Source organism: Cinclus cinclus, chromosome 23, assembly GCF_963662255.1.
Source record: "Cinclus cinclus chromosome 23, bCinCin1.1, whole genome shotgun sequence".
Classification (NCBI taxonomy): Eukaryota; Metazoa; Chordata; class Aves; order Passeriformes; family Cinclidae; genus Cinclus; species Cinclus cinclus.
Genome location: NC_085068.1, coordinates 1803401 through 1829351, shown reverse-complemented (window position 1 = coordinate 1829351; position 25951 = coordinate 1803401). Strand labels below are relative to the sequence as shown.

At 52.6% G+C, this 25951-nt stretch overlaps 1 protein-coding gene across 3 annotated transcripts; it reads right to left on the bottom strand.

Moving 5' to 3' along the window:
* Nucleotides 1-1274: 1274 nt before the first annotated feature.
* PLEKHM2 (pleckstrin homology and RUN domain containing M2) lies at nt 1275-24771 on the bottom strand. Of its 3 annotated transcripts, none has more exons than XM_062507777.1 (20): nt 24531-24771; nt 14297-14403; nt 14036-14145; nt 12931-13030; nt 12360-12447; nt 11695-11881; nt 9671-9730; nt 7594-7828; nt 5810-6589; nt 5486-5555; nt 5315-5405; nt 4974-5038; nt 4550-4638; nt 3835-3967; nt 3564-3754; nt 3201-3266; nt 2584-2743; nt 2197-2376; nt 1997-2113; nt 1275-1678 (listed from the first exon to the last, which is right to left on the bottom strand). In XM_062507777.1, the coding sequence occupies exons 1-20, from the start codon at nt 24588-24590 to the stop codon at nt 1541-1543; spliced, it is 3027 nt and encodes a 1008-aa protein (XP_062363761.1). In that variant the 5' UTR covers nt 24591-24771; the 3' UTR covers nt 1275-1540. The 3 variants fall into 3 exon arrangements, with proteins under 3 accessions (XP_062363761.1, XP_062363763.1, XP_062363762.1); XM_062507778.1 differs by having other exon boundaries at nt 1542-1678; nt 1997-2060; XM_062507779.1 differs by lacking the exons at nt 12931-13030; nt 14036-14145; nt 14297-14403; nt 24531-24771 and adding an exon at nt 12082-12160 and having other exon boundaries at nt 12360-12411.
* Between the last annotated feature and the right edge of the window lie 1180 nt (nt 24772-25951).

Here is a 25951-nt window from a genome sequence, read left to right as displayed (position 1 = left end):
CCGCCTATCCCGGTGATTTAAAATTGGAGGTTCCTGCGGGAAAATACTACGGGGAGTGGGGGATGTCGGTGTACCGCCCCCCGCCGTGGATTCCTATTTTTAGGGCTGCGCAGGGACCTCCTGGGATCCGGTTTACCACACGTAAATACTGAGTACTAAGGGGAGACCGTGTGAGCCCCTCCAATCCCAGACTCCTCCCCTTGCCACTCAATGGCTGTCCCAGTCTCAATATCCCCCAACACTTTTGTTTTGATGTCAGAAGTCAAGGAGGGTTTATGGGGACAGTGGGTGATAATGGGGGCTGCCCCCATGGCTGTTTCTTTCTTGTCTAGACTGGATTAGATCTCCCAAATGCAGGGGACTGGGAATATCTCCTGGGATAAGGGCAAAACATGAAGACTCTGTGTCCTGATGGGTAATTCCCAGTTGAAGTCACGAACGTGTCCCACCGCAGGGTTAACGCTGCTGGGGTTCAGGGAGGAACTGGAGGTGCATGCCCTTTCCTCTTTTCATCCAATTCCTCCCTTCTCCCTGCTCCAGAGCCATCCTACAGGCTCCAACGTGACTGCAGGAAGAGCAGCAGCCTCTGGTGTCAGAATCTGGCATAGGGCCAAGGCTGAGTTACCAAGGTCTATTTATTTAGGGAGGGGGGGAAAGGAAGCAGATGTATGTACATATACATTCAGTCACATATGTTTCCTCCCAGAAAAAGGCCCCGTGAACGTATATTACATGAGAAGGTCTCCAGGTTATTATTATTACTATTTAAAAGCTGGGGTTGTGCCCCAAAGTGCTCATTGTGGTGCGCAAGTGGCAATGGGTCCTCGCTGGCCTTGGATGTAGTGAGCTGAGGAGATGGGGACATATTTGGTGGCAGTCATGTGACAATGTCCCTCAGGACACCTGAAGAACTTGGGACTCAATCTCTTCTCCCCCAGTGCACACGGCCAGCATTCAAACCACAAACCAGCTGCTAAGGTCTCCTAAAACCATGTCTAAAGCCAAATATTTGGCCCTGTTCCTTCTTCCCTATCCTCAAATCTCCTGGACAGGCTGAGAGTGGTTCAGTGGTGGCTGGAGGCCCTGGAGCTCTCCAGAAGGAAGCGGAGCAGTGCTGTCCTCGGTGATTGTATGAGCAAGAAAACATGCACAGTAATGATTGAGTGTTCCTGCCTCACCCTGACCCTGTCAGAAAATGAACAAGTCCTCAGCCCTGCTCCCCACCAGAATGGGGATGCTTGTCCCAGCCCACCCTGCTCCCACCCTCTCCCTCACTACTACTGGGATATTATTCTGTGAAAGGCAAATTATTTGCCCTGTGGCAGCTTGACAAAGAGGAAGGCGCAGGTGGTAAAGCATCTGGCTGCTTCCCAAACCACGCCAGATGTCCCTGGCTTGGTGGAGAGCATGGGGTCCAGGCTGCAGGTGTGGCCCTGGTGGGGACCAAGCGATGACAGGAGGGTTTGGGGTGCCAGTTGGCCAGATACAGGCCCTGATCCCCAAAAATGGGCTCCCGTGGGCTGTCCTCCTCTGGCCGGGGTTAACACCAGGGGTCTCGCTCGGCCCGGCCCCGGCAGAGGCTGTCGCTGCGCTGCCAGGCGCTGTCAATGAGGCTCTGGGCATCCTCACATTTCTTCTTCACAGCAGCATCCAGAATGGCCTTGTGCTGGAGATCAACCTGAAACACAGCTGTGGGGTGTCAGGAGGGGAACAGATAACAGTCACTTCTCCCCCCCACTGTAAAACCACCTCAAATCCACATGGGGAAGCTGCCTGTGTCATGGATATGGTGACAGTAGGGCTGACCCACATTCCTCCCACTCCCTCACCAGCACTGGATGCTCATGGCTTGTCTTACCAGGCTCTAAATCCTACATACTGTGATTATATGGACCCAGAGGAGCTCCCTGGCTCTCCTACCCTTTATGGTAAAGCTGGATTCATTCTACAGGGACAAATTCATCCCTCTGCAGGTGAGGCAGCCCGACATGCTCACCTGGTAGATGTTCCTCCACACAACGTTCAGTGCTGATAGAAATCTCTCCAGTTCCATAGTGCAACTAAAATAAAGGATCCAGGGGGGTAGGAACTCCTTGCTGCCCTGAGCAAACTCCTGAACACCAAGAGAGAGGCCAGGTGTCAGCACTAGGTGCTTGCCCAGCCCCAGGCCAGCAGGTCCCTAAGCTCTGGACTCACCAGGATACAGTACTCCTTGCCAGCCTCTGTGGAGACAGCGGTGACATCCGTCAGCTCCGCAGTGCCTAGCGAGCGGAAGAAGCTGGTCTGGCAGTCCTCGTGGCATGTGAAAGCCTTCTCATCTGTCAGCACCAGGCAGCAGGGAACGCATGGCGTGGGGGCAACACCCTGGGGGATCACCTGTGTGGGGTGGGCAAGGGGGGATAAAACCTGGCATGGTGGAGCCCCCATCTCCATGGGGTGCCCCGTGGGGAAACCCTCCTGGCTCAGGATAAAGCTGCCTGCGCCATCCTGTCAGACATTCCTGCTCCTTTCGGCAGAGCCTAAGGGGCTATGGGCAAAGCAGAGGGCCAAAGCACCCATGCTTGAGGCCTGTCTCCAGCTCACCCCTTTGGAGACAGCCTGGCAGAAGTACTGCATCCAGTCTGCCATGTCCTCCTCGTTGTCAGCACTCAGCTCCAGGGAGGGCCGGTCTGTCAGGATCACCTGGAAGGAGTGGGGCCGGTCGGTGGTGTTGGAACGCCGGCATCCCCCGCACTGCTCGCCGCTGGGAGAGAGGGGGAGGATGGAGATAAGCAGGATGGATGGGCCAGCACGAGGTGAAAACAGCTTCTGAGTGCCCTCCCTGGGCAGCACCTCACCCCTGCTCCCAACACTCATTTCCCATCCGTGACATCCCCTGGGATTGCTCCAAGGACCATCTCCAAGCTGTTCATATTGCAGCATTGCTGGAGTTGAGCACAGTGGGTCTGCCAGCAGGGCTCTTGGAGGGATGCATCACCCATCCCTCAGAGGCCAAAGCCTCACCCAAGGAAGGACATGAACTCATTTCAAGTGGCATGCACTGGAGCCAAAACTAATGGGCACCTGCCCCCAGGCAGGAGCAGCCAGGACTCCTGCAACAGGTCGTCATCCAGCCTAAAACCCCTCCCTGGACATCCCAAATAGCTCCTAATCCCCAGATCCCCATCGAGTCTGGGTGCCATGTCCTACCAGCCACTTACCCCATGTTGATGGAGAGCAGAGGGATGACATCCGTCCGATCTGGGTACTGGTACAAGATCCCGTTGCTGCCATTTCAGAAGATGAGAGAGGAGGTAACTGGAGTCACTGCAGCAGTGGTATCCTCTGCCTGTGGTCCCACAGCCAACCCTGCCCTGCCCTCCACCCATGCAGCCCCATGGGGTCACATTCCTGCTGCTGGGCAGACAGCAGCTTTAGCCACCAAACTGGTGGCTTGGCCCCTTCAGGTGGGAAGATGAGTCCTCTCCACCTCCCAAGCAGCTCTGGGGCAGCAAACTGCTCCCAGCACCTTCTTCCAAGAGCCTTGTCTGACCCCAGCCCTGACCCACAGCCCAAGTCCCCACCTGAGCACCACGAAGCAGGGCTTCCACTGCTCCTTGCCCAGGTAGGAGGTGCCTGCCTTATAGTGCAGGATGCCATCCTTGGTGATAGCATTTTCTGCAGAGGAGTAGCTGCTGCTGCCGGGTCCCAGTGCCTCATCCATGGGGTCTTCCCAATGAACGAGGCCATAGAAACGCACAACCACGTTGCAGGCCTGTAAGAACCAGGAGAAGTCAAGGGAGTCTCCTTTGAGCTTTTGTTACCTGCAGTGATGGTGGTGATATCTAAACTCACCTCACACTTGGACTCCTGCGCCACAAACTTGGCAAGTGCCAGTTTCTCCATGGTGGCATCTGTGAGGATACTGGGATAAGGAGGCTCCCGGCACCCTTTGATCATGGCTGACTTCAAGGAGACCATGAAGAATCTGAGAGGGAGGCAGAGATCTCTGACAAGACTGGGGCAAACAGCCCCTCATCTCCCTCAAACACTCTGGTGCCTAAAGGGCTCCCCTTAAGCATGGGCCTCTGGTCTTCCAGGCCAAAGAGTCACAAAATCAACCTACAGACCAAAGGTGATGGGAGGCTGCAAAGTCTGAACTCCAGAAAGGACACAGCTCACACTGGGAGGGGGTTCCAGCACAGATCTCAGTATGACCTGATGGTCACGAACCCAAGCTCCCAGCACACACACAGACCTGGGGACATACCTTGAAACTCAAGAGCTCATCTCTGCTCATCCCAAGTGACAGAAGTGACACGTGGTCTGCACTGCCCAAAGCCCTAAAGCTTATATTGAGGGATGGGGTGACAATTTATCCAGGGAAGATACTTTGGTTGTATTCATGCCTGAGGCATTTCCAGCTATCAGCTGGGTTCAGCCAGTGGCATTGAACTGACCCCCAAGCCCCTCACAGGTGGCAGGACTGTCATGAAGAGCTGTCTCCAGAGTCTCCCACTGTCCTTAAGTCCAAGAATTCCAGAGTTCCATGCTCCAGTTCCCCACTCACTCGGTGAGAGCCACGTCGGCAGTGTCAAGCAGGAACTGCTTCCTCCGATTGGTGCACACCAGCGTCACCGTCTGCTGATCAAGCCCAACCTGTGCCACACAGCAATGGTTAGGGAAGCCAGGCCTGGGTTGAGGGGCAACAGAGAAGGGCTGAGCAGGCTTCTGGCCCCAGGGAGAGGGTCAATGGTCACTCCGCTGCCCATGCAAAGACATGAGCAAGGTGGGCACCCACAGAGGTGGCATTGGAAGGGGCATCACTGCCAACTCTCTGAGTTTCAAAGCTTCACTGCTCAGAACACTCCCCATGGACACAAACATGCCCCACTGTGATGCTCCTGGCACTTTCACCCCTGGACAGGTGAGAACTGACCCACCCCCCCACTCGCCTCCAGCTCCCCTGGGCTGCCCACCCTGGACAGGCTCACCGAGATGTAATCCAGCTCGTTGTAAGACACGGCCTCCTCCACCATGTATGGCTTCTCCGCTGCCCCTGGCACAGACACAGAGAGCCACGTGAAGGGGGGCACAGGACCCCCTCTGCAGCAACAGTGATGTACCTGCAAACCAAGCCATGTCCCAGGCAGCACAGAGTCATGGGACACATGTCCTAGGGCTCTCAGGGGAACAAGTCCATCTGAGCTCCCTACTGTGACCATGGGACTCAAGGGAACATACAGTGAAGGCAATTATGGCCTAATCCACGGACAAGCCGTGGACGGAGCCTTCCTCCTTGCCACAGAGCTCAGAGGCTGTAAGGATGAGATACCTTTCCGGATCAGGTATATGTAGCAATCTGTCAGCAGGACGTAGATCAGCTGCAGGTTCCCTTCCATGTGTCCTGTGCTCATTCGGATCATCTGCATGGAAAAAAAGGAGCTCTCAGCCCTGGGCTGATGCAGGCACAGAGCTGATCCTTTGATTGATGGAGACCCCTTACCCTGAACAACTGCTCCTCGTTCTCCCGAAAAACATGGATCATCAGCAGGAGGAGATGGTTGTTATCCACCCTGTGGAGAGAGACAGCAGAGGATGGACATGGATGTTGAGTCCAGGAAGGGCAATCCCCTTCCTTGTTGGACATGTCCACAATTTGGCCACTTGTTAGCTCCCCAAGACCTTCTCTTCCTGACCCTTTGTGCCTCCTCTTCATCCTGGAGAAGGATGGGCTTTGCCCCACAAACCGAGGACAAAGGGAAAAGCATCAACTTGAACTCAAGATTATTTTGAAGATGATCTCCCTGCTGAGCAAACCCATCCTCACCTGAACTCAGAGGGATGGGTCAGCTCCAAGGGGCTGCCCTGCCCTTCCTCCACCCCAGAGTCCTCAGCGCTGCTCAGGTAAGGGCTGGGCTGCTCCTTCTTGGGCTCACAGAAAGCCTGCGGGTTGGTGGGTTCTGTCTGGCTAGTTTGAGGTTCATCACTCGCCCATTCAGACTCCTTTACTCCTCCAACTGCTTCTCCTCCTCTGCTTTCTTCTTCTTCTTCAGGAGTCTCAGGGCTACCAGAAACATGTAGCGGTTGGCCAGGCCCTGGAGGGTCATGGTGGCCACCACCTGGTGCAGCAGCGTTTGGACTCTCAACGGTAAATCGGTAGAAGTCCATGTGGGCTGAAATCCCCTCGCTAAAGTCGCCAGAGGACGATCCATCCGGGGTCTCCCCTGGCGTGCCAGTCCGAAAGGGCTGCCCGGGGGGCTCCAGGGCGGTGTTCCAGCCCCCAGGGTCCAGCTGCCCATTGAGGCTGTCCATGACCTTGCTCAGAGGCTGCCCCACACTCTCCATGGACCTGTCCTTCATCTCGGGGATGCGCAGGGCCAGCGGGCCAAGGGCAGTGTGCTCCCCATCCTCCTCCGGCCCGCCCGGGGCAGCAGGACCCCCGTCCTTCGGCAGCTCCTCCCTGTCCCCTTCCCTAGCCCTCGGCGGCTCTTCCCTGTCGCTCAGCCCGTTGACGCCACTGTCCCCGCTGGCCTCGGGCGCTGGGTTGTTCACAGCCTCCTCAGGCTTCACCTTCTTCTTCTTGCCCGTCTTCTTCTTCTTGGCTAACCTGTGAGAGAGAAGAACGTCACCCACTGTGCTTGTTTAGACTCTGCAACCCTTTCCTAGCAACATTCCTTTGCAATCTTCCCTATTGCAGAGGAATCTGTCTATCAAGAACATTGCTCAATGTGCAGCCATGTGGAGCCGCCATCTCTGTGTCAGTTTTCATGAGACAAGTTATGGACACTTTTTCCTACCTATCCCAAAAAGAGGTGTGTCACTGCTCATACAGCACTTTGGGCTTGCTTTCAGCTGTAAAAGGATCACGAATGGTTGTGGAGCTGAAGAGACCTGGGAGAAATCCCTGGTTGAGATCAAGAGGCTGGGAAGGAAGGAGGTTTCTAGAGGTAGGAATGCCGTGTCCCCACCTACCAGAAGAGGGAGATGCAGGTTGAGGCACACCGTGCTGCAGAAGTGTTCTGGCACCCACAGCACCCAAACTGCTGCCAGGTCACCCCATCTGGAAAGCAAGCCCAGTGCTTCCCTTCCCTGTGTCTCCCATGTGGGATGATGTGTAACACCCAGCTCTACTCCTTCCCTGGGAAAACTTGGCATAAGAACTAAGCACAGCCCTGCTGGGCAGGTTTGGGGAGTCCCCATCGTTGGGTGTGAGCAGACAGAGCCCTGAGCTCTTTGTCTGCATTGAGGGCTCTGAGGGATCCCTTGGGGATCTCCCCTGCAGGAGTCAAACACCCAAACACCAGCCAGGAGCTCTGCAGAGGCATCTCCCACAACAGGTCTGACCACAGCTCCCTGAGAAACAGGAGGAGGGACAGGATGGGAGAGAAGATCCAAACCCCAGAGAGCTGCTGCAAAGTTGCCACCAGCTGAAGAGAGCTCCAAATAAACCCTCATGGATTACTCTGAGCCCTTTGACACACACTGGCAGGGAAAGAGGGTGATGTGGAATCAGCCTAAAGGACCCAGCCAAGACTGTTCTCGCTGGAATAGAAGAGGTGACTCATCCTCAACATCTGCCATCCCTTCTGAGGCCAGCAGCTCTGTCCCTACCTGATGACCTCCAGCTCCGTGCAGCTCTCGGACTGGTCCGTTCCTTCAGGGGTGGCCTCTGCCTTGTCCCGGGAAGCCGCGTGCACCGGCGTGGTGTTGGTGGAGGACGGCGCCTCAGCCTTGTCCTCGTTGAAGGGGTTGTGGCGCTGTGTGGGGCTCCTGGCTGCAGCCCTGCTGCCATTGGCCTCTGAGGCATTGGAGCGTGGGCAGCTGAGCGTATCTGTCAGGTCTCCATCTGCAGGGACAAGGTGGGGACAGCAGATCAGTGCTGGCTTGGGCTCCTGGATGGAGCCAGATGAAGCCAAGCCACACACTGGGGGCTCAGGGTGCTGTGTGGGCACCATGCCACTGGCAATGTCAGCAGCTCCTGGCAAGGAGGGACAGGGAGGCCAGTGTGAGACCCTGCACCCCCTCTGCAGCTCAGAGAATTTCTGAACACAGCAGCTCAGTCACCCAGGAGCCAGCAGCTGCATGGAGGAGCAGAGGTGCTGTCTGTGGGAAGAGTCTGAGGGGTCTTGGCAACGAGCAACGAGACTGCTGCTCCTGCCCTGCCACAGGCGTGGGAAGGTGCTTGCTCAGCTGGAAGGGCAGACACAGAACCAGCCCATGGAGCAGCGACCCTGATGAGGCTGGCTGCTCTCCTCTGCTCACATGAGACACATGTGGGGCTGGAGTGTGCTGGGGAGGGGACATAGCATTCACGGGGGTCCAAGGACACCAGGCGGCACAGACAGCACGGAGCACAAACAGCTGGGCCTATGTTAGTCTTCAGAGGGAAAAAGAGCAGTGGAGAAGGGCTGCAGGAATCATGCTCATACATACATATTAACTATTATCCATCCAAAATGATGGTTAAAGGAAAGTTATCCATGCTTTCCTCTTCTCCCGCCCCGTTTCTGGTCAGGTGGAAGGTGTCCCTGCCCATGACAAGGGATTGGAATGAGATGATCTTTAAGGTCCCTTCCAATCCAAACCGTTCCATGATTCTGTGATTCCTTTCCATAGCCAGCTAAAAAGACCCCTTGGGAAGAGAACCACAGCCCTGGGAGACTGACTTGGGGTGTTGGATTTGAGGAGGGAACTGAAACCTCTTGTAAAACTCTAATTCAGGCAGTTTTTGCTGGATGATTCCAGAATTCCACTTTGTTCCCACTGAAAAAGCAGCCTCAGAGCAGGGAGAGTGTGAGCTCTACCTGGGAAGTTAATCAGGTTTTACATCCTCAAATCCAGAGGGATCTGCCTTACCCCAGCACCCCTGGGCTTCAGCCTCCACCCAACACCCACACTGGAGCTGTTTGCTGCACCTTGGGTTTGGAAATGTGGTTTGTAACCTCCAGGGACACGTTAAACCACCTCAGTGACATCCCTGCAAGTGGGGTAAGAAGGAAGGTAAGAGGGAGCGTGTTAGAACCTGAGAGCAATCAACATGGAATTCAGGCAGATTTGCCCAAATATTCAGGTAGTACCATAAGGCTCCATCCAGCTTTGAGCTGCAAAGCATTAAGTGTGGGTGTGTCCTCTGGGGGTGAAGCAGAGAGGATGCTGCTCCAAGTGGAGGATATGCACAGGAGGAAGAACAGATTCCTTTAAATTGAGCAAGTGCTCTTGGCCATAAAGGCCAGAGGTGGCTGGTAAATGGGTTTAAAAAGTGGTAAAATCAATAACAATAACACATATAGTGACCAAAACTGAGCATGGCCATGTGATGGATATTGTGGCTTCATGGGAAGTTTTGACACAGGACAAGATGATCCAGGGAAAACAAAACACCCCAAATTAATCACCGCAAAATGCCCAAAATTAAAGGCAGCAGAATTAGTGCAGCTGCTTTCCAGGGCTTTCAGGAAACCAGTGATGGTGGATCAGTTTTTCAATCAACACCCTGTGTGCTTTACCCCAAAGAGGAAATCCATGGCATGAGGGCAGCTGGCACATCCCACATTTTGGGCCTGTACAGAATTCCATCGGGACAGGGCAGTTGGTTGTTAAAGAAACAAACATGGGAACATGCAGCAAGCTCAGGGGGCAGCAATGCAGAGAGAAAATCAAAATGCTGTAAAAGATGAGCGTGTCCCACCTTCCCAGTCTCTGCTGGGCATGGTCTGCATTGCTGGAAAGACATCTCCAAAATCATAATCTACAAAAATGAGGGATAAAACTCAGGATTAGAAATACAGTAGTGGAGAGGGAAGTGGGGAGAGGGAAGAGTGTGAAGGGGATTTGGAGAGGGAGATGGGAATGGGGTGAAACAAAACAATCATCCACTGGTATTTGAAACACATGAGAGAATAGGGAATGTGGATGTGAATGGAAACCAGCTGCACTAATGGTTGTTCCTTCTGGAACAACCATGTTGTGGGAGCTACAAAGGGACCAGGGAAGGGTGAAGGCCCCACTATTCAAGCTGCTGAGAAGATAAACCAGATAAACAGTGTCACCTAAGGCTTGATCCTCTCTGGGAAGCAATTTAATCTCTCTGTGCTTCAGTTTCCCTACTTCACACTTACCTCCCATAGATACTGTGATGTTTGACTCATGAATGTTTGCAAAACCAGGGATCTGATTTAAGAGAAAAACTTGTCCTCTGATCCTACATTTCCCAGTTCCACCTACACTCTCAGGGTAGAGACATGCTCCAGTTGAAATGATGAGCAGGGCAAGTTACAGGGAAAAGTTAAATTCCTCCACACCAGAGGAACAGCAGCAATTCCTGCCCTCCTGGGTCCTAGTCCAGCATTCCTACTTCAACACCAAACCCCTCTGTGCACGGGGAGACTGAGACATAGAGCACAGCCACTGCCTGGACACATGGAATAGGCTGGGAGGATGCCAAACCCAAAATCCATCTCCAAAATCCCCTGAATCTCTACTCCAAAGCCCTCTTCTCTCGAGCATTAGGCAGCCATCCACCAGAAGGCTGGGGAGACCCAGTGATGGAGACAGGTAGCAGATGTCTGGCACAAGACATGCTCTGCTGAGGGAGAAGCAGGAATACAAACCCAGGGATGCAGCACAACAGCTGCTTATGCCAAACTTCTGGGGACAGAGAACCTTCTTCCTGTGATGTTTATTTCTAGGCTCCTCATGCTGTCTCCAGCTTCCTTGGGACTCTGGAGATTTGGCATGAGCAAGTCCCTAAAATCAAACCCTTTCCTGAGTGCAGATGTGGTGAGCCCAAACCAGTGTTGTGCTTCCAAGTCCTCTGTTAAAAGAACTCTAATGGCCATCCCAGGCTGTCCCTTCTCCGCATCTTTAATACCTGAAGGTTCTGTCTCACTCATAAAAGGCAACTGGTGACCCTTGTCTTGAGGGAACCCATCTGTGTGTGGGCTCAGTCCCAAATTCCCTGCACCCATATAACAGTTCATTCCATTCCAATTCTATTTCAGAATCCCCTTTGCTCAAACTGACATAAAAACCAGGACAGGGCCAATGCATTTTGGATTAGGAACAGCATCAGCAGAGCTGCTGTTTCATGTGAATGTGGCAGGTGCAGGACTGGAGCTTTCTGCTCTGGCTGCAGCAGGTTCATGGAGCTGTGTCTGCCCAGTTCATCAGGAACAACATCCAGCCTCTCCAAAGGGATAATGGGTTGAGTAGAACAATTTATCAGACTGCTCAAGATGTATCAAGAGGAAAAACCTACATCTTTGAGACCACTGGCTGTCTTTCTCCCAGGCTGCAGACACAGAGAACAAACAGGAAACTACTGGAAATTACTCCCCACCAGGGCCAGCACATGTGGGTCTCTGGACTGTGAAATAAACAGTTATAAACCTCCCTTGCTGACCTGGAAGCCATATTCAGACACAGACACAACTTTCACTCTGTGGTGAGATTCCTCCAGCTCTTGCTAAAACCCCCAGGATGGGAATGTGGCCTGGGGTGCCTGCAGGGAAAGTCCTTCTTTCCCAGTCCGAGGCATAGAATCAGTACAGAATAGTTTGGGTTGGAAGGGACCTTAAAGTTGACCTAATTGCATCCCCTGCCATGGGCAGCGACACTTTCCACTGTCCCAGGCTGCTCTAAAATCTGCTTCCTTATCTGAAGGGGATATGGGAGGAGCACAGCCCTGCCTACACTGTCCCCAAAACCACTGACCCTCACTGGATGGAGCAATGGCACTGTCGTCCCATTCCAGGTTGGTGGAGGTGACAGAGTTGAAGGAGTTGAGGGAGAGGCTGTCAGAGCCATGCACAGAGCTGGGCAGGCGCTCCTCGAAGTCCAGCAGGTACTGAGGCTTGTAGTAATCTGGCATGTAGGGGGCCAGATCCAGGTATGGAGCATCCTGAAGGGTAGGGAATGAAGTGAGAGTCAGGATCCAGTCACTATTACTGGCACAGCTGGGGGGAAATGCCACCCCATCAAAACAGTGGGACTGTCCCTTGAAGGTCCCTTCTCAGTGTCCATCTCAGAGGAAACCCAGTGGTTTTGCCAAGGGTTATCCACTGGATTTGTGTTTTCTGGAGGGACACCAGGGTTTCATACCACACTTGCAGAGCTCAGCTCCTTTATCCCCATCAATCTGCCCTGCAGCTGCCTTGTTCCTCCTCCAAACAGTGAAGAACTGAGCAACAGGAATAAATCCCATTATTGGATCCCCAAAGACTTAAAAGTCTTTCCCAAAATCATCAGCGTTATGTTTACAGCTGAAGGTCAACAGGAAGGTCCACCTTGGACCAAGCAGTGGGATCTGTCCCACCCTGGACTTCCCCTGCTCCACAGTCCCACTCTCCCAGAGCCAGGAGAACAGATCAAACACTCACCAGGTCCAAGTCAAAGCGGATGAACTCCAGTCCAGACACCAGTGTTAAGAACAAGGTCAGATGATCATGACTGCGGACCAGAGCGTTCCTGCCACAGGGAGGAACAAAAGAGCTTTCCAGATGTGGAAAGAGGAGGAACAGCTTCAAGGGCCCTTCTGTTTTTTGGGGGGTGTCTCCGAGCTGCCACAGATTGGCCCCAGAGCTGTCAGCCCACTCCTTGCCTCTGTGGGCAGCCACTATGTGCTGTCCCCAAACTGAGCTAGTCACATTTCCAAGTGTCCAGCAAAGCTGGGTGCCTGGACAGGAGCTCAGCAGCTCCTTGAAAATCATGGAGAAACATAAAGGGGACTGCAGAGAAAAAGCAGGAACTAGAAGTAAAGCTTGCATGGTCTCATAGAGATAAGGGGACAGTGCATTCACATGCAGGACCTTTAAATTAACCACATAAATCCCACAAGGAAAAAAATCAAACCCTGGTCAACTGCTTGTCCCCCACTGGCAAATTCAGGCTGGCTTCTGGCAAGGAGGGATGTCACATGTTGCCCAAAGGAGAAACAGCTGGGATACTCACTTGACATAGTACTTGTGCAGCAGGCTGAGGTTCTCCTGGAACAATCTCAAGTAGCTCTCCAAGGAATTTTCGTTGAGGGCAAGGTACAGCCAGGCCCGGCCTGGAAACAGAGCAGCAGAGAGATTTACCTGGAAACACCTGAGAAGTGACACATGCCTAGAAACAGTCACGAATTAGTTAAAACCCCTCAGATCATTCATTCGTATCATTTGAGGAGAACAGCTATGAGGGAAATCTGGGTGGGGCTGGAATGCCAGTGAGAGATCCATGATTTGGAGTAAAATTGGTGGGAGACAGGTGAAAAAGAAGCCACACAACTTTGTGTCTCTAGCAAGATGGGAGCCCTGACAGAAATGCCAGGAGAGGCAGAGGGAGAAATGCTGTGAATCAGCGCAGGTGAGATTTGACACAAATTCTGGTGCATATGGAGGTGACAGTAGAGTCTGCGCTCAGCTTGCTCTCACCAGTGCAGGCCCAGGACATGGCAGGTATTTGGATAAGCAGGCACAGAGGATCTGGGAATGGTCCTGCATCAAAAGTGGCCTCGATGGTCCCAAACATCTGCTATGGACAACTCGGAGCAGGGAAAATGCAGAATCATGCACGACTGCTACAGCAAGATGTGGGTGAGAGGGGATGCTCCCATCTTCCAGGAATCCTTCTCAAGGCCACAGCCCTGCAGGACTCCCATCTGTCTGGAACACTTCCTGAGGGCACAGCCCCTTGGGTCTCAGGGCAGCAGAAGCTGGGATACACCTCAGCACACGACCCTGAGGCACAGTGACATTATTTCCAGAGATCTCACGCAGCCATGGCAGGACTCCCACCTCCTTGGCACAGGCTGCCCAGGGAAGTGGTGGAATCGCCATCCCTGGAAATGTTCAAACTACGTGTGGATGTGGCACTTTAGTGGTGGACATGGCAGTGCTGGGCTAATGGTAGGACTTGATGATCTTATTTCCAACTTTAATGATTCTGCAATTCCTTTGCCTGCAACCTGGATTTCAATGGCTCCCTCAATCCAGCAGCAGCCCGAACTCCTCAGCACAACCTGGGCCTCCCCAGGTGTCCCCAAACTTAGAACTGGGACACTGTGAATACTCACTGCGTCCCAGGTTGGTGGCCACATGCTGCAGCACTTCGATCTGTTTTATGGCTTCCCGGCGTGTGAAGTGAACCACCAGCACCCAGTACCCTGAGGAAAGATCTTGCAGTCTGGAGGATGAAAAATCCCAGAGGAAAATTTAGTAAAAGCTTCATTATCTCCACCCTAATCCCTGCCTAGATGCTTTCCCCATGCTGAGGCTCCACACCAGGCTTTTTACGTGAGGAAAAACAGCACCCCAGAGGCAGGCTCCAGACTCACCCATAGAGCAGAGCATGGTCCAGGTGTTCACAGAGCCGCTGCAGGACCTTGTCGTGGTTTCTGATAGCTGGTGTCTCATCTTCACAGGCAGCAAAGTAGCTCTGCAGCTGCAAAAAGAAGAGATGGGATGGTTGGAATGCCCTTCTCCAGCCCACGAGGTGGAGGTGCCAAAACACTCATATCCAGCATTAAACAGTTTTTTGTGATCTCTCAGGTCACTAAACCCCATTACAGGTTTTACTTATGGGGAGTAGCTGATGGTTTTGAGAGGACCCTAAAGGCAGTAACTACAGGCAGGAACCTTGCCCACTGTCCCCACGTCTCACAGCCCAGCAGTGCCGTGGTGGCTGCACAGCCAAGTTCTCCAGTGGTGAGCAGCCTCTTCCCTCCCAGCCAACACTACCAGACCAGGGGTCTGGTGGTTCCTCTGCAGCCACCACAAAGTGGTTCAGAGCAGAAATAAACCCTAGCTCTGCTCTGTTTCTGGCTCTGACATGGATGAGGCCTCTCCTTGGTTTTGCTAGAAATCCTAGAAATCCCATAGCACTCAAATCCTATATTCCCTCTCAGCTGACCCACAGGCCTCCTCCTGCCCCTAGAGCTTATGGATCTATTTAGGTCCTGTCTCACACATCCTCGGCATCTAGGCAGGGAGAGTACTCTCCTGGGATGTAATCTCAGCTGGACAGGCCAGGGCTGTTTGCTGGTAACAAGAAAGAACAGCTCAGCTGAGCCACAACAATATTATAGACAATATAAATGTTATTTTAGTTACCTGACATGTCTTTGCCAAACCTCACTGGATGACAGACAAGTAAAACCCAAAAACTTGACATTATGGTGTTTGTCAAATCCGACCTGTCCCTCAAAACAGGTTTCTCCTCCAGAATTATTACAAAAGAAACTCCTTTTAGAAAAATCATCCAGTCTTGATGTGAAGTTACCCAGGGGTCAGAGTGTACCTCAGGGCCCCTGGAACTGGTCACAATAACTCTTAAAGAGTATAAACATATCAAGGTCCAACACCCTCCTGGCCTGAAGACCTTGAATCCTTCTGGAGCTCTTAGGTAAGATGGGAGAGCCAGGCATGTTCCGGCATGGACCTCGTCCCAGCTCTTCGTGAGAAAAACCTGCTGAGCCTGGAGAATCGCAGCCAGAGCTCCCCTGTCTGATGGCACAGCTCTGCTCTGCCTGTCCCTGTCCCAGCAGGTGAATCCCCTGGGGAAGCAGATACACAAGGAGGTGGTGTTTGCAGAGGCACCTGTGGGTGTTCCAGAGATCCACAGGGGCTTTCACAACACCCAGGTGAGACCTGGTGCATTTCAGCTCAACAGCTCCTATCCATTTTTGGGAAGAAATCTTCTTTTCCAGAAGACTCCCACTATTCATAGGCAGCCCAGACTGAAGCAGAGAGGAAAATGCCCTTAAATCCCACTATTTAAGAAAAATTTCAGAAGGTACTTGCAGCCAGAGTTTGAAGCTGAAGCAAGGACACCAGAGGAAGAAACAGACCTATAATGTAGAGCCATATCCCTCAGGTGATGGATAGATGGAATCATGGGGATGATCTCAAAGAGCTGGACTTCATTATGACATCCCAATTTTGGGAAAATTGAGGCAGAAGCAAAGCTCTCATAGGACATGAGCCAGAATTTGAAGGTAGAAATTCCCAGCTTGTCCCAGCCAGACTGTGGGCTCTGCAGGGAGCTGAGGCACCCTTGGAGGAGGTTCTGGGTGTTTCTGCAGGCTCTGTGATGGATTGGGGAAATGCAGCTGTGGGGGAGAGCTGGGGGGAACAAGAATAAATCAGGCATTTCATTAGCTCACCACTGAAAGGAGACACAGCTTGAGCAGGTCAATGTGGAGGGAACTTGGAGCCTGTCTGTACCTCTAACTGGAGGAATTCCTCGTGACAGAGACACTCCAAGCCTGGGCAGCAAAAGAGATGAGGAAGTAGATATATTTCCTCTTTTTTTTTTCCTCCTTTCCCCCAAAATAACTCAGAACTTTGTCATGCTCCTTCCTGCAGCCAGCGCACAGCTCCCATCCCTCTCCCTGGATCGACCCCCTCCTGTCATCCAAGGGTGCAAACTATTAGCAAATGGTGGCTGTCTCCATCTGAAAAATGGATTTCTCTTCCTTGGAAAAGCCCAGTCTTCCTCCTCCAGGAAGGGGTTTAGGTTTTAAAGGGCTCACTCTATGTTACACTAAGGGTTGGTGTCCCTTCTAGCTGCTCTGCAAGGAGCACTGAGCCTCCTGCTACGCACAAAAAACAGCTCCCCCCGCATTCCCCTTCCTGGAGAGGCTGCTGGAAAACCTGGCCCCATGACCATACCCAGAGCAAACCAACCCCAAAGAGCTCAACCCCATCCCTGCGGCACGTCGCGGGCCAGAGGATGAGCTGATGCAACTGTGCTTTACTCAGAGTCATGGGGTCACACCAGCCCAGTGGGCGGAAACGTGCACTCATCAGTTTGGGATTGGGATTCTGGAACTGAGAGGCATGGCCTTTCAGGATCTGAGGGTCACAGGGAAGCCACAAGGGCTCACTCCCACTGAGATGTGCCACCACATCCCCACACAGTGCTGCATTCAGGGATAGTGCCATTCCCAGCATCCCTCCAAAATAAACACAGCCAAAGGATTCCAGCACCCAGCCAAGGGCAGGCATGGCTCACTGGAGCACAGTTCCCAAAAGAGATCAGCCAGGTGAATCCCTGCCCAACCACCCTGTCCAGGGAGGAAACAAGACACATCAAGCCTCAGGATCTCCTGGGTGGAGTCATCCTTCCAGCCAGGGTGGGGAAAGACTTGCAAAAGCTGTTGGGGAGGTGTTTCTGGCTTGGAAAGAAGAGTGAAGACACATGGAGAAAACTTAGGATGAAACAGCTTTCCCAATTGGGAAACAAAATCCAGCTGTGCCATCTTTCAAAGATCCAATGCCTAGCTACAAATTTGTAGGAATTATGACCACAAGCATCATGAGGGATGATCCTAGCACCTGCCCCTGAGCATGGTGATGGCAGGAGTGATGTGGCACTGCCCCCAAAAATGGCATTTTATGGAGTGTTTATATGGAGTCTCCTGTAAGTCATTATAAAACACACAGGGATAATTGAACCACCCTCTCTAACCTCCACAGTCAGACTTGTCTGGGAGGTGATGACCAAACTTCATGAGGCATCCACAAAGCAGCTCCTTGACACAGCTGGGCAGTGAGCTGGGCTGCAGCCAGGGAGATCAGGAAGGAGGCAAGTAATTGGGTTAAAAACACCATCCCTGGGTTTCCGGAGAGATGCTCTTTCCCTCATCAGCTCTGCGCCCCAAATCCAGAAGGAAGGGCTGAAGGCTGGCTTGGATGGAGGAGTTGTGAGTGGCACAGCAATGCCTGGAGCCCTGACCCAAGGCTATTTATAGATATTCCTGAGGCCAAAATAAGCACTGCTGGCATGCAGAAGGCATCCTGGCCATCCATCCACCAGGATCACTAAGCAGCCCCGACCAGGTCTGAGTACCAGGGCTCGTGGGACAGAACCTGCCCAGGGAGAGGGCCACAACAGCCCAGCCACAGACTGAACACACCTGGGAGAGCCTGGAGCGGAAGGGTGTTTGTCCAGGGGGAAAAGAGGTCTGGCTAGCACTGGGAAACACTCACACCTTGTCCCCACTGAGGAGGAGGAGGAGGAGGAGGATTTAATTGCTGTTTATCAATCACAAGTTCATTTTTCTAGCAGTGACACACCCTACCCCATGCTGACATACATGCGAGAGGCTCTTCCTTGCACACTTTTATAACCTATTAATTGCAATGGTTCTCAGTGAGTGTGAAGCTTTCCAGGCTGATCTGCAGAGCTCCTGTGTTGCAAGGGAAGCCAACAAATAATCAGAGAGCTGTTCTGGAAAGCTCATTACCAAATCAAGTAATTCTTGTGGTGGCTTTGAAATCCCTTCAGTAATTCTAAGAATTCATTAGATACTGAAATAGTCTCCTGACCTGTTCAAGCCTGGCCACAACCCAACTGAGTCCACATCTCCCCTCTGTAAATCTGCCCTGCAGATGTTTCACCAGCAGCTTTCCAACATCAATTCCATTTCACTCACTCTGCTTGGTATTTCCCTGGCAGGACAAACATGGCGAAAGAACAACAAACACCCTTTGCATTCCTCAGCTCCTTAGCTGGGATGGGAGAGGGGAGAGGTGCTCCAAAGCCCTCATTCCCACCCACAGCACATGGACTGAGATGAGGGTTTTTCCTCAGCTGGAAGAGATGAGCACCCTCAGGAGCAATCCTGGAGCTCCAGGGAGCACAAGAAAGAGCAACTGACCTTGTACCAAGTGATGGCAATTCAGTGCCAGGGGAAGATGCAGTGGGAAGGGCCAGGACAGACACCTCAGAACTGTCACTTTCACACCTGCTCAGAGGGTACAGACATTCAATGACAAATAGATAAATTAAGGGCTGAACTCCTGTGCCTGGAAAACTAGTTTTCCATACCATCCATAAAAACAGGCTGAATGTCATGGCAGGGGTGCTAGTCTCTCTCATACACTTGTACAACACAAAACCCTAAAACCCCAGATCTAGCAGGATATTTTGGAGGTCACACACATGGTCTGACTCAACACTCCTCACAAACCAGCACCAGCCTCAGCGCCCAGCTTCCCACTTTGTGCACATCACCTGGATCTTGGGGCTTTTTCCAGAAAAAAACACACCAGGCACATTCAGAGCATCAGCACCTGGAAGGCACCACGAGTGCCACTGGAGCATCCTGGAGATGTGGAGAGACAGAAGCCCGAAACAGGTGAAGCTGAAACCCACAGCAAAGTTGCTCCTTGCTGGAAACACTGAGCTTTGAAGCATTCCCAATCCAATGCCAACAAGACTGTCACCTCCTGGGACACATACACTTCTCAGCTCACACCTCACAAGACTTTTCTGGGGCTTTCCTTCACTATTTCTAAGCAGCAAAGCTTGCAGCAGGCTGGACCCACATGTGGCTCAGACAAGGATAGGATTTTTTCCAGTGGGAATTTTTAGAGCACATCCTGTTCCTCTGTCACAGTGAGCACAGCAGGAGCTGGGCTCAGAATTGGCTGCAGTGGAACAGGGTCCCTGAGCTATCCAAAGGCAGGTGGGATGGACACATGCTCAGCATAATAGAAAAAACAGATTTTATGGGGAAAAAAACCCCAAGTCCAGGGGCAAACACTCTAGAAGCAATCAAGGTGCTGCTCTCCCAGGGAGCTGCGGCTCCCTCACACACCAGGTACTGAGTACCTCCCCACTGCCCACGGCCTCCCGCCCGTGCTCAACTGTTACACCTCTTGGACCAGTTCACCAGAAGTGGGGAAAGCTGAAATCACTCAACAGCCACCAAAATTGTGCAATCAGAGGCAGAGAGGCTTGGAGGCTTTCCTTTAGCTCCTTGGGAAAACCACAGCCAAATTCACCCTCCTAAACTGGCTGCTCTCCCAAACAAAATGCTTTGTGTTAGAGGGAAGAGAACAAATGGGATATTTTAAGGCCCCAAATGTTATCACAGCCTTGTCCACCTTCAGCTCCAGAACTGATTTTGGGTGTTACAGAGGACAAACATGAGTTTAGGCACCTGCAGAACCTAATCCCCTTGAAATTGTGGATGATGAACCCTGGATCATCACCAGACCTGTGGTGGTGTGAGTGTGACTACCAGAGTGGCTCCTGGATGGCCAGGTAGGGAAGTTTCCTGATCACTGGGATCAGGCAAGAGGAATTTCTAAAGAGATAAACCTTGAAATACTCAAGCAACCCAAGCAATACACAGCTGTGATGAGAGAAGAACCACAGCACCACAGGGACAAAGCCCTTGGAAGCCCACCAAAACACATCTGTGGACTTGTTAAATGCACCTGAGTGACCTTGTCTTCATGGACAACTCGGGAGTTCCATGAGATTGCTGCTACCTTCACCTACAGGCTTTTGGCAGCTGGCAAACCTGGTATACGTGGCAAAGGAAGATGCAGGGCTACCCTCTTAATGCTGTCCCTGCAGCAGTAACAGATGTGGCCTGGAGATGTGAGTGAACGAGAAGAAACACCCTGGCAGAGATAGAACCCCTGTGGCCTTTGAGCCAGAGAGGTGCCTCTCAAAAGGGAGCAGAAGGGAAGACTTTGGCTGCTTTCACAACTCCAGAGCTGCTGCCTCCGTGCCACAGCAGTTGGGCTAAATAAATCCAGTCAGGCAGAGATGAGCACATTCCCTACGTGATTTGAGTAGGGATGCTCCACTCCAGCACTCCCTGCTCCTCTCCAGGACACAGGAGCATTATGCCATGCCCAAACCCACCCTCCCTCTCCATGCAGGAGAAGCAGAGATGTCACAAGGCAGAGCTCAGCAGCACAGGAGACTGCAAAGGCATTCAGAGGTACAGGGCTAAAAATCCAACCCAGAGACAGGCAGCAAAGGCTCAGCATTAACTTGCTGTGAAGGCAGTGGAAACCTTCCCAAAGTCAGAGGAACAGAGCCAGAGCTTTTGGCAAGAACTGCAACATCAGCAAAAACCACTGCTCCAGCTGATTGACATGCACCAAGGATCAGCTGCTCCAGAGTTCATGGCAATGTGTGTCCTTCAAAGCCAGCAGAATGGCCTGAAAACCAGAGAGGAATCCCAAAATCTGGAATTCTAACCTCTTTTCTGATTATATATTCAGCTCCTAGAATTGTCAACAATAACACTATTTTAGGACTTTGCATTTTCACCACCTAATCCCAGGTATGAGAGCACTAAACGCCTCCTAAACCCAGGGAATATTCAGGGAAACCCAAAAGAACACAAACCACCAGCTTAATGGACCAGGGAACCCGTGACAGCTCCTGGCTACCAGGAATTGCTTGGCCAAGGATGGATTTGAAGTTGTTGGCATTTCTGGTATGTTTAGAGTCCACCTGGGAAGCACCAGGAAGCTGCTCTCATCCCACTGCCTCAACACACAGCAGCATCTCTTAGAAGCAAACAAGCACTTGAGTGAACAAGAGCCTGCACACTGAGCCATAGCATGCCCATCCCCAGCCTTCTGCCCCAATAAAGCCCTAAATCCTCACAAAAAAAAAACGAGGGTTAGGCATCAATTTGTGCAGTAATTTGAGCTGGAGCACAGCCCTCTTAGCAGAAGGGGAACTGAGTGGGAAAAGGGAAAATAAATGGTCACAAGAAGGAAGTAACACTGTCCATGTGTGCAGAATGCATCACCTTGTGAATTAATTTACAGCTCTCAGGGAGGACACAGAGAACAAGCTGTAGATGGGAAATCAAAACCATACTTCAAGTTCCCTTGGAACTGAAGCAGGGACCCAGCTCCCCAGTGCTAAGCTTTCCCAGTCTCTCCTGAAGCCATCAAGAGCAGAAACCTCTTGACATCTCTCTGGCTGGAGAAGCCTATTTTGTCAAAGTTAGCTGTTTTGCCTCACTTTTTTTCAGTGAAGGCCTGACTTCACACCTCCAACCTCACACCTCTGAAATCCACTGCAGAGGTACCACTGATCTCCCCCTGGTACCTGGGAACAACACAGAGAACCCCACAGGTTGGAATTACCTCTCTAAGCCACTTTTGCATCTGTGCTCCATCCCTCATTGTCTTTCCAGGAAAATAAGAGAAATGGTCTTGTTCACTGAGGTTTGAGGGATTTGCTTGAAATCAAAGTATTTTTTTGCTGTGGATTTGTACAGAATTCATCCACTGCTTGTGCTCTGATCCTCTGTCCCTAAAATCCAGCAGCACCTGGTAAAATCTGAAAACACAGCCAGGTACAGTCACAGCCCTGAGTGCAAAACTGTTCCCAGGGCTGTGCTGCTGCTTCTCTCCTTCCCTGTCTGAGGCTGCCAAGCACAGGGTAACTCCATGAAAATAAGGCTTTGTTTCCTCCTCTTTGGGTCTGCAGCTGAGAGAAGAACCCCCCCTCCACCACCACAGACACATCCAAATCCTCCATTCCACACTTGGACTGGTGGTGAAAGTAAGGAGTGAGTAACGCACACTGTGAGGAAGCTTTTGAAATCGGAGGCAGGATGCTTGGAAAATGCCTCTAAGTCCCATGACACAGTTTCAGTGCCAAGGAGTTACTCAGGACACGGATAAGGGATGAGTAGGATTTCCCAGCACAAAGCCACTTGTTTCCTTCACCTATTACTTTACTCTTGCCATTCACAGGGAAAAAGAGGACCAGGGATTTCAGGCTGAAGTGGGAGAGTTAAGCACTGGGAAAAATTAGCAGCTCCATAGTGATTTCCCTGAGGAAGGAGAACTGCATCCTGGGGGTAAAAAAGCAGGGTGGGATTTCACCATGGCCTGAGTTTGGTTTCACTCGGGTGGTAGAAATTAATCCATCAGCCTGAAGTAAGCTCCTACACTTCCCATTTTGCTCAGAACAAGAATGAAGAGGCAGGATTAAAAAAAAATCACAAAATTTTCACTGCTGGACCAAGACATGAGTTGCCAGGGATCAGGCAGGTCAAGGTTGTTGGCAGAGCTGGAGCTGAAGAGTCCTCTTCAATCACAACAGTAATTTAAATAAACATTATGTTGATTTTTTAGCATTTCCAAATGTAATCTTCCAAGGATTTTCTGAATGCAAACAAATCACGTCCAACCAATCCTGTGTGGAAAGTTGTATTCCTTATATATACAGGGAAACTGAGGCAGAAGAATTGTAGAGCATTGTGACAGGGCTCAGAGCAGACTGAACATCCACTGATTTCCAGATAAATATAAGATTATCCTTAATTTTTAGATGACAAAAAGGCAAGAGACCAGAGATCAGGGTCATCCACGGGAGAAAAAAGCGAAGAGAGGTTTGCACATCCATCCTACACTCCAGAGGCAGTATCCAGGCATCCCTTTCTTAATAGCACCAGGAATTCACTCCCGCTGGTCTTCATAAAACAAGTTTTCATGGATGAATCTGTGTCAGGACACACAGCAGAGCACAGAAAAACTCCTATTCCATAAGGCAGAGGAAACCCAACAATTGGAGAAACAACAGCAAGTCCAGACAGCCTTTCCCCCAAAACTTGGGAAAAACGCAAATGAAACTCCTGTTGCCTCCTCAAATGGAGCAGGGGTTCTTTTTCAAACTTGGCTGGAGCTCACATATGGGCCAAACCAAAACTTCCAGTCCTTGTAACTCATTCCTTTGGCCTTCCAAAAGATTTCAGCATCCTCGTCCTCTCTGTGCTGGCTCATGGATGTTTCCACCACCACTGTGGGCTTTAAGGAACCATCCGAGGAGAAACGAGGGGCAAGGAGAAAGTGAGGGGACATAAGTTCAGAGCCCTGTTTTGAGGGCACAGGAATGAACCGTGTGTCCCCTGTGTCCGTGGGGAGAACGTCCCATGTCCTGCTCCTCTACCTGGTGTCCGCCACAGGACATGCATGGCTGGAGGCAGAACTTCTAGAAAGATGGTTTTAAGCTGGACTCCAAATCCCTTCTGAATAGAGCCTCAGAAAAAACGCTTCCCCCAGTCCTTTGAAAAGGGGGACACCGGGCAGGACAATCCCAGTATATCCCAACCAGCTAAGACAGAGGGTCCTGGGGTGACCCTGGCAGTGCCCCTTTGGCAGGGTGGCTCCACACCCCAGATGTGCCACCCACACCACCAGAAGGGCTGTGTCCAACCACACACCCTCAGCATAGGGGGTCTCCAAGGACATCTCCAAAAGTCTATTTCTGGCAAAGGGGATGCTGGGTGCCCTTGACCCCACACTCTTGTCCCTGAGTTCATCAGTATCCCTGAGATGTTTCCTGGGTGTGGATTGTCCTCCAGCCCCATGTCTCAGGCAGGAGGTCCATACGGACCCATCTTTCAACCCTGCAGCCATGGCAATGGTGGGCGTATGGAGGGTCCCCAGGAATGTCCTCCAGCCCTGCACCTCTGCAGACTCAGTCCCCACCAGCACTCCTGGGCAGAGGGGAGTCCCCAGGGCTGTCCTGGATTTCTCCCCAGGCCAACAGCCCCACCTCAACCACAAGACAGTAAGGAGTCCCAGAGCTGTGGCCAGGCCCAGCACAGCGGGGTCCCCAGGGCTGTCCACAACACAGCCACCACAGCACAGCACCGGCCTACACTCCGGAGTAAAGAGCTGTCCTAGGGCTGTCCCCAACCCCCCCCAGCCCCGGCCCAGGGGTTCCCCAGGCCTAGTCCTTCCAGTACCGAGGGTCGCTATCCGCAGCCCCCGCCGAGCTCCCGCTCCCACCTTCTTGACGGAGAGGGAGATGTTCTCCAGGATGCGGTCCTTCACCTCCGCCGGCTCCATGGCGCCTCCGCCAGCCGCCGCCCGCCGCGCCCGCCCGGCACAGGCCGAGCGCCGTCCCGCCCGCCGGGTCCGCTCCGTCCTGCCGGCTCCGTCCTGCCGGCTGCCCCGGCCGACCCCGGGCTGGCGGCTCCGTGACTCTCAGCGCGCCATGGCCGGGCGCGGGGGCGAGCAGGCCCCGCGGGAGCACAGCGGACCCGAGGCGCGGTGGAGCCGTGCTCCGCCAGGAACTGAGGTCACGGGAAAGGAGGGAGGGACGGAGGGAGGGAGCGAGAAGCGCTGCCCGCCCCGGGCCTGCAACGAAACCGCCCCGCCCGGGGATGCAGGACCGGCCCAACCCGGCCGAGCGTCGCCGAGCCGAGGTGAACCCGGCCGTGTCGAACCCAGCCCACTCAAATGCCGCCCGCGGCGGTGGGGTCGTCATGACCGTGTGAGGGGACCGTGAGGGGAGATGGCGGTACATCCCTCGTGAGCCCCTGAGGGAAGATGGTGTTGGAGACAGTTTGAGGGGGTGTGAGATGATAGTGAGGGGACTCGAGGGGATGTGCCGCCGCGGACAGTGAGGTAAGGTGGCACTGGGTCCCTCACAGCCCAGGGCTTAGTGAGGAGACACGAGGGGAGATGATGTTGAGGACAGTTAGGGCATATAGGGAGGTGGCCCTGGCTCACTCACAGCCCTGGGATTAGTGAGGGGATGTGGGGGCAGGTGGCACTGGGGACACTAAGAGGCATGAGGAGAGATGGCCTTGGGTCTGTCATGGCCCTGACTTCAGTGAGGGGAGATGGCATTTGGGACTCTGTGACACAGTGAGGGGACACAAGAGAAAGTGGCATTGGTTTTCTCTCAGCAAGGAGGGATGTGAGGAGGATAAGGGGAGATGGTGTTTTTTCCCTCACAGTTCAGGAGGACAGGAGGGGACAGTGGTGTTGGTGCCTGCTGAGTGGATACACAGTGGGTTTGGGGACATGAGGTGCCCCCAGCCACCCAACCCTCTGAGCCAGGGCCAGCCTGCAGCTTTGCTGCACTCTGGGGTGCCGGCCTCAAGAGGAAATAATCAGTGGTGAAGGAAAAATGTGGGATCCATATGGCACCCCACCACCTCGGGCTTCAGCAATGCTTCCTTCAGTTCTGCTCCAGCAACCTGAAATGGGGGATCCAGCCCTTTGCTGGGGTCCCTGTGCTGGTGGCACCATGGATCCAAAAATGGGCTGCATTGTTCCAGCCCAAACCTCCATTGGTGGGAAGAGTCCCTAAAAATCTCAAATACAAGCCCCACTTGTTATCACAGGACAGAGACAGGAGTTGGTGAAAAGACTTAAGATAAATTATAAATAAAATCTGAGGCTGGGGTGAAGGGTTGTGA

What these genes read in the sequence shown, in the direction of transcription:
- PLEKHM2 (XM_062507777.1), bottom strand. Translation starts at nt 24,590, where the DNA reads ATGGAGCCGGCGGAGGTGAAGGACCGCATCCTGGAGAACATCTCCCTC. An exon ending in CTGCACAAGTACTATGTCAA is followed by an intron (nt 12,448 to 12,930) that starts GTGAGTATCCCA and finishes TCCCTGTGGCAG; the next exon opens with GAACGCTCTGGTCCGCAGTC. An exon ending in TGTGGAGGAACATCTACCAG is followed by an intron (nt 1,679 to 1,996) that starts GTGAGCATGTCG and finishes GCTGTGTTTCAG; the next exon opens with GTTGATCTCCAGCACAAGGC.